The sequence below is a fragment of the Acyrthosiphon pisum genome, chromosome A2, assembly GCF_005508785.2.
Source record: "Acyrthosiphon pisum isolate AL4f chromosome A2, pea_aphid_22Mar2018_4r6ur, whole genome shotgun sequence".
Lineage (NCBI taxonomy): Eukaryota > Metazoa > Arthropoda > Insecta > Hemiptera > Aphididae > Acyrthosiphon > Acyrthosiphon pisum.
This window is the reverse complement of record NC_042495.1, coordinates 3,473,114-3,480,550: the sequence shown is the minus strand read 5'-3', so window position 1 is coordinate 3,480,550 and position 7,437 is coordinate 3,473,114. Positions and strand designations below refer to the sequence as shown.

The window sequence follows — 7,437 nt, the reverse complement described above, 5'->3', positions numbered from 1 at the left end:
TGAAGTTTTACGTTTCTCACGTTCAATTATTTTTTTTGTGCAATTCCTAAGAATTTGCATTAAGAGAATCGCTCTGTATACGACACGTACATACTGCACAGAATGCAGTTATAATATATTACGTACAAGGCGTCCGCCACCGCTAATAAAGTACGCCGGACTATACATTTCTGGTACAAGTACGATGGTCGGTTGCATTTGAGAGTATACACCGTTTGTACGATGTAATATCGTCTCGACGTATATTATTATATGTACGTTTTGCCGAGAGGAGAAAAAAAAAACGTTCGTGTTTTTATGGTTTCGCGGACGAGACGAAAAAATAGCACTGCGCCGCGGTGGCGGTGGTCCCGCAAGGTCGACGACGACGATGATCCCTCGTTGTAGCAGTCCTCGAGTCCGCTCGTCACATGTCGCTTTCACGACGTCCGTCTGCAAAAATGCACTAAAAAAAAAACGAAATTAGCATAATTTAATAATATTATTATTATATATTTCACCGAGGTGTCATAATAACGACTATACCACGACGATACCAATAAGCATCTTATGATACTGCGTCGGAGACCAGCATAGCACGCGCGAAATTTAATTTAAAGCGCTTTCTATATACGTCGCGAACGTGTTTATGTTATGTGCACCCATACGACAGTTGTAGGATTTCAGTCCTGAGACTTTTTTTTTTAACTCGCGGATCACGGTTTTTAATAAAATATAGTCACGGAAATTGTGACGTTCGAAATAGATAACGAAGCGTGTATACAATCCATTATTATAGAGTCGTGTAGGGTCCACGTGCGGTAGAGTACTACGCTGCACGTAAAATAATATTATAATATAGGTAAATCCCGACTAATGAAAAACTCAACTTTCCTAAACGATCAAAACATCCCAACATTATTATACATTGTTCTTAGCTACTCGAACTGTCTTGTTAGAATTTCGCGGTTATATACATCATCATTCATCGTCACAAGGATTTCGAAGAAACAAATGTCATCCGCTGCCTTTTTTGAGGTAGCTACAACATAATATGTACGTGGATATGTCATCATAATAATTAATTATTGCTACAGTTCATGAGTTGTAGTTAATAAGAATTAGATATACCAAAGTATTTATTAAGTTTAGATGAGTGGAGTTTAGTATTACACAGTGACAATGCGAGTATTAATAGGGGTCTCTACAAAATTTAAACTTATAATTCATAACTGGTCCGAAATTGGATTTTTATACATAAAAATAGGTGCACACATTGCAAAACTTATGCCGTTGTTATTCGATACCTACAGTAAATTATTCAAATGATGCAGAATTTTTCTAAAAATGTTATTTCGTAAATTCATCTTTGAATTATCTAAAATAATACATTATATTATACCTATACTCAGTACTCGATCAAATACGTGAATACTTTTGGAGACTGAAGTTTACTGCTAAAAATCGCCCAGACAGACATATTATTATCATTTGTATTTACGTTACACGTTCATTTGCATATCATCGTCGTGCCTACTGTCGTCGACGCCGCCGCCGCCGCCGAAGTAACAGCAACGGCGGCGGCAGCGTCGTCGGCCCAGTCTACCGTCGACAACCAACACGTACCTATATGTTTCCCACGTTACATACCTACACGCACACACACACACACACACGCACACACTCACATACACCCGCTGAACAGCATCCGGTCCCCGCGCGGAAACCCGACATTATAAATCCCCCGAAATAAATATTACAAAAAAATAAGAACAATATATAATAATAATAATAATGGTAATAATATAACGACGTAGCGGTAACGTTTTTCATGTGCGTGCCCTGACGCCGAGGACGCGGTCGTGGTATGCGCATAAGGTACATCCGCTATATACTACTACATAGGTACCTACATATCTACGCGTGTACGTAATAGTCGTACCAATGTTATATGACCGCGAGCGGACGACCGGTGACGGGGCGGGGCGGGAGGACCGCGCGAGTAATGATACAGTGGTGGTCCGATGGCTTGGCGCCATGGGCCGTGGCGAGAATAAAAAATATATTTACCGCGGCGATGGTTATAAATGCGTTTCGTTCGCTCGCTGTTTCCGAAACTATATAATATTATGTTCTATGCGACTCGAGGAAAACCACTCGTACAATGTATTATATTATTATTACAACGTCGTCGGCAGAGGGACGATCACCATAAGAAAACACATACAATAATCAATATTATGCTATACACGTACCTAGATATATAGGCGATACACCATATCATACCGTATGCATGTGTATACCGCAATGTATTATGCAAGACTGTGGAGACGGGCCATCACGAGTTAAAAATTAAAAATAATTGCTAAAACGTTAAGTTGATCAACGATTATATTTGGAACTAATTATAAACACGACAAGTTATTCTCAAGTTTCTCTATACAGTAGTAAACGAGTATGAAAACGTTCGATATCTAGTATAATATGTTTTCAGTTTTTTGATTTTGTTTTTAACAATATATAATTTTTTAGGAATACGAGCTTTTGGGGTCGCAGCCCCCCTATATATAACAATTGTCAACTTCAAGTTAATTCTGTATAGATGTATCTATATATTAAAATTAAGTTAAATTTTGATAGAACTTAACCATTTTGTTTAAGAAGTATTAGATATCCCGAAAATTTCAAATTAACTTAATACAGAAAAAACAGATTTTCGCTATTATTACCATTTTGGGCTGCTATTATAAACTCGTGTCTCGTGATTATATATAAATAGTACTATAAAATACATAGTATAGTTCATAATAACATATAGAGAAAATTTTTTCTAGTCAATGAAATATAAAGATAATTTTAAAATAGGCATCTATATATCTATATAGGTAATAATAAAGACATTAAAGTTGTTGCTGTAATTACAATTAATATAAAAGTACAAAATATCGCATAACTTTACTATTGATATATTAATATGGTAAAAAATATGTCTGGTGAGTCCAAGATTTTATAGATTCCCCTAGTCGATGATCGGTGACTGGCGAAAAGGGTTTGCCGGAAATCGATTGCCACATTCATTGCAAAAACACGAAAAATATCGAAATCCTTCTATATCTGACGAGCATAGCATACTATTTTTGGTACCAATTTATTAGAAGGCGTCAAATTTTATCTTTTAAACCAAGTAGGTTTATTTTTTTTTACCCATTAATTTTAGTTTCTAATAATAAAATATAGGTATACTCGAAGTACTTATCGGTATTTTTTTTCAACCTAACTAATTTTACCTGATTAACTAGACGAGTTAAAAACGAAAATATATTGTTGACTCGCTCGCCTTGATAACGTACGCGTATATTATTTGCATGACGTAGGGTGCAGCTGCGGTCAGGTTTTTCAATTTAACGCGATGACGAATATCGTATTTTAATATATTTTATACGGACGACGAATCGCGAGGTCTGCTGCGAGAAACGGTCGGATTTTTTTTTACGTTTTCGTCTCCCGGAACCGAAGATATTTTGCGGGCGCTCGCATCGTTACATTACATTATAATAGTACCTAATTAATATTATAATACTATTAATATTATTTTGCTGTTGGAATTAAATCCTCAGCGCCGGACAATAAACAGACGACGTGGTGCGCACGTCAGACTACGCAAACTCATAATAATATATTATCACGCCTGCCCGCCTGCCTACGACGTTTTAATTGAAAACCGGAGCACGCCCACCTGTTGCAGTGCACGCGCTCGTATACTACATTCGGGGGTCGTCGGCTTTGTCGGCGTCTTCACACGCCGCTCGCGATTATTATTACACCATCGTCCCGAAGAGGATAAGTTTCGCTCATCTCGTACGGCGTCACCGAGGTATATCCAGGTACCTAGGTATAGGTATATAGCTAATAACTAAATATAGCTAATAGATATATACCTATATCCCGCGTGTGGGCGAGTGCACTGGGAGTGGGCGTATAGTGTCACACGTCTATTATAATAACAGACCGCGATGAAGGGACTGCACTATACTAGTGGCGGATCCGGTGCTCAGTTTTCTTGGTTAGGAAGAGGAGTGTGAAACGATTAAATCGTAAATTGTAAATCTTACAACCTCAGACTCAGTGGCGGGGCGAGAACATACTTATATTAAGAAGAGACTGCATCATGTAAAAGTGGGGATGAATATTATTGCTGATTTCGTAAATAGTTAACGAATAAATTATGTACTTTCATGTATTTGGGTTAAAGAGGGCCCCCCACATTGACACGGGAACAATATTGGTGTGGGTGGCCACTTATTTTAAATTATGGTCGCTTAATCAACAAAAAAAGTTCACGCCGTCACGGTCTTGAGAACCTATAATTAGATACTACAAATTACATTGGTACTATAAATTACTATACTTAATAGGCACTGACATTCAATAATGAAATTAACTTCACTTAACTGGACATAAACTATTACGATTTATCCTAAAAATATAGGTAGATAATTAAAATACCATTTAATATGAAGAGGCCTGATATATATTTTCAACAACTTTTAGCATGCCCAACTGAAACTCGATGGAAATGTGCAAATAGTTGGGACGACTGTTTACTATACGACACTGCAGCAGTGGAAATTACTGGCTATAACGTACTACGCAAACACTGTGTTTGGAGGAGGGGAACCCCCTTTTTTCTCACTTCCGGATCCGGTGCCACAGCGGAGATCGACTACGAAATCTGTTTCACCGCATACATATGCATACGGAGAAGTCAGCAACACGGCGTACGCCAAGGCGGGCCACCCGCCTTGTTATGTTGTGACGTTTTGACTAGAAACGTTCGTGCAAACGATCGGCGAGTTATTTACGAGAATCTGATGGTCCGTTTTCTGACTTGGCGAATATTGAAAAATATACAGATAGTGTGGGCCGCTCGGCCGCTCTAGATTGTAGAAATAGTTGCAATTGTTGGGATAATATGATGTTAATTTATCGCCCGTTTTAATGTACATAGCTGTTCTGCAGTTGTTTTTGTTAAGATTTTATAACGATTATTATGTATTATTATTAATTATTACTAACGAATATTATGAGTATTTAATATATAGATTTATACAATATAGCCAATAATAAACAGGTATCAAAATATAAAGGTTACCGAATTCTTTTTAAATTGTATATGGAATTATAGGTTATTGCTCTGTATTAATGGACACGTCTAGATACAGGGATACGCTCGTGGGATGTGCATCCCTTTAACTTGTCTTTCTTAAGGGGTGCATATACACACGGTTTCTATTATGATAAATTTTCAAGGCGCTTGCACTTTTATATTATATTATATATAGATGCGCTACAGTGATTAGAGAGCGGAATGTGCTTACCTTGGACGGAAGCGTCAGCGGCCGCGGTGTCTTGGTCAACGCGCACGATGAGCGACGGCCTGTTCAGAGATCCGGGCGGTGGCGGTTGGAGCGGGAACAGCCTGTGGTGGTCGGCGGCGGCGGCGTGCGGCCACGGCGGGAACGGCACTATATAGTGCGGCGTGGGCTCGACGAGCACCTCGTGCACGTTGGGCACGTACTGCTCGCCCGGCCAATCGAACGTGAACGTGGATGGCTGGTGATGGTGGTGATGATGGTGATGGTGAAGCGTGTCGGCGGTGGGCACTTCGTCGCAGCTACCCGGGTGGTGATGGTGGTGATGGTTGTGGTGTGGTTGCGGTGCGCCCGACGATGCGTGGTACGATCCACCGCTTCCGGGCGTGGGGGGTGTCGGTTGTCCGCAGTAACTGCCCCCGCCGCCGCCACCGCTGCCGAGCATGTCCACGTCCGGCACCTTTTGCAGGGTGCCGGCCCCGGAACAGCAGTCTGACCACGGTGGGCTGGGATTCCACGTTTCCATCATCAGGTCGCCGGGATCCATGGCCGCCTTGACCAGAGCCCGGGAACGGCCCAACGACGTGGCCGAAGGCAGTGACGACGAAAGCGCGGCCACCGTGGCGGTGGCACATCCACCGCCGGAGTCGCCGCCGCCACCCATCGACGGAGGCGACGGCGTCGAGTCGGACGCCATCGAGTGGCCGCCGTCCTCGATCTTCAACGGCGGTGTCTGCTCGGGTGAATGTATGGAATAGTCGACGGGTTCGGGTTCCAGCCTGTGCCGCTTCGCGGCAACCCCGGTCGTCGTTGCCGCAGCCGCCGTCGCCGCGGCACCCGCTGTCGGTGAGGCGGCCGCGGCGTACCGGAAGTATCCGTCCGGCAACTGGTGAAAGTGCACCGGTTGTTGCTGCTGCTGTTGGTGCTGCTGCTGTTGGTGTTGCTGCTGCTGGTGCTGTTGGTGGTGTTGATGGTGCTGGTGGTCCGTCGCCGACGGGTAAGCGCCATCCTGCTGGTGCGGCGACTGTTGGTGGTGGTAAGCGTAAACTGGCGCCGCCGTCGGCGGGGGCACGCCCGGCTGCACCTGCGCCGGCCCGGTGGACGGTACACGCGGTGACGTCTGCGCTTCGAACTGCATCCCGTACTGGAGTTTACTCTGCACCATGTAATAGTGGTACAGCCAACTGTTGGCCCGCATCACGGCGGCCTCCTGGTCCCTGCGCCAAACACACACACGATGATATTATATAATTTATTATTAGGTGTTATTATTTTATTTAATACTGTTATAATATATTGTCAGTGGAATATTTAATAAGCTTTGCTAGTCACACCCTAAACATCAATTTCCCATCCTCATAATGAGTAGTGGGGGGAGGGCGTTCTCAGGGGGGGATGTTAAGGATTGAACCCAAAACTTTTCCCATAAATCCCATTGTTTGTGTCTTTGGTTCTACCACCACAATTCATTTAGATGTATTATATTATTATTACTTATAATAACCCCTTGTTGGAAATTTCTTGGCGCGCCATACTGCCCATGATTACACACCCGTTCTTAAAGGCTTTGCCTTGATTCGTTAGCTGACATCTGGAGGAATGATACAAACTTAAATATATATATTAGAACTTAAACCTGCGGGTGATATTGATTCCCTCAGCAGCAATACATCTTTCAAAGATCCTCCTCACAACAGTGTAATATAATATACACTATTTCACCATCCACAACGAACTATCATGATTATAGAATGAACTTTTAGTGCGTTGTATGTCCATATAGCTAACTCCGATCCCAATTTCTTGGTTTTTATCTAATTAAATTATTACATATTTATTAAACATATTTATTTTTTATCTTATTGCGAAATTCAACCTTTAGCTTTAGAAATGTATACCGGCATACCGCAGTAATTGGGCGCAGTTCTCGTTTGTAATTAAAAATAAATAATTATCTATAACGATTCACATAGGTGTAAGCATGTTTAGAAAAATTTATAGAATTAACAAATATAACAGTAATTTTTTAGGAAGTTTCTCGTACGAAATTAGTTCAATACAGACGAAAAAAATTCTAAAAATTAGT

General features: G+C 41.6%; 1 protein-coding gene across 1 annotated transcript in view; it reads right to left on the bottom strand.

Annotated features, from left to right (window-relative positions):
- Positions 1-257: 257 nt before the first annotated feature.
- Positions 258-7,437, bottom strand: part of LOC100164079 (neuronal PAS domain-containing protein 4A) — a 147,586-nt gene continuing 140,406 nt past the window's right edge. The window contains exons 9-10 of the mRNA XM_001946040.5: positions 5,358-6,568; positions 258-432 (exon numbers count right to left, since the gene is read on the bottom strand). Of these exons, the coding sequence (XP_001946075.2) occupies positions 407-432; positions 5,358-6,568 (1,237 nt within the window). The 3' untranslated portion in view covers positions 258-406. The remainder of the gene's footprint in view (positions 433-5,357; positions 6,569-7,437) is intronic.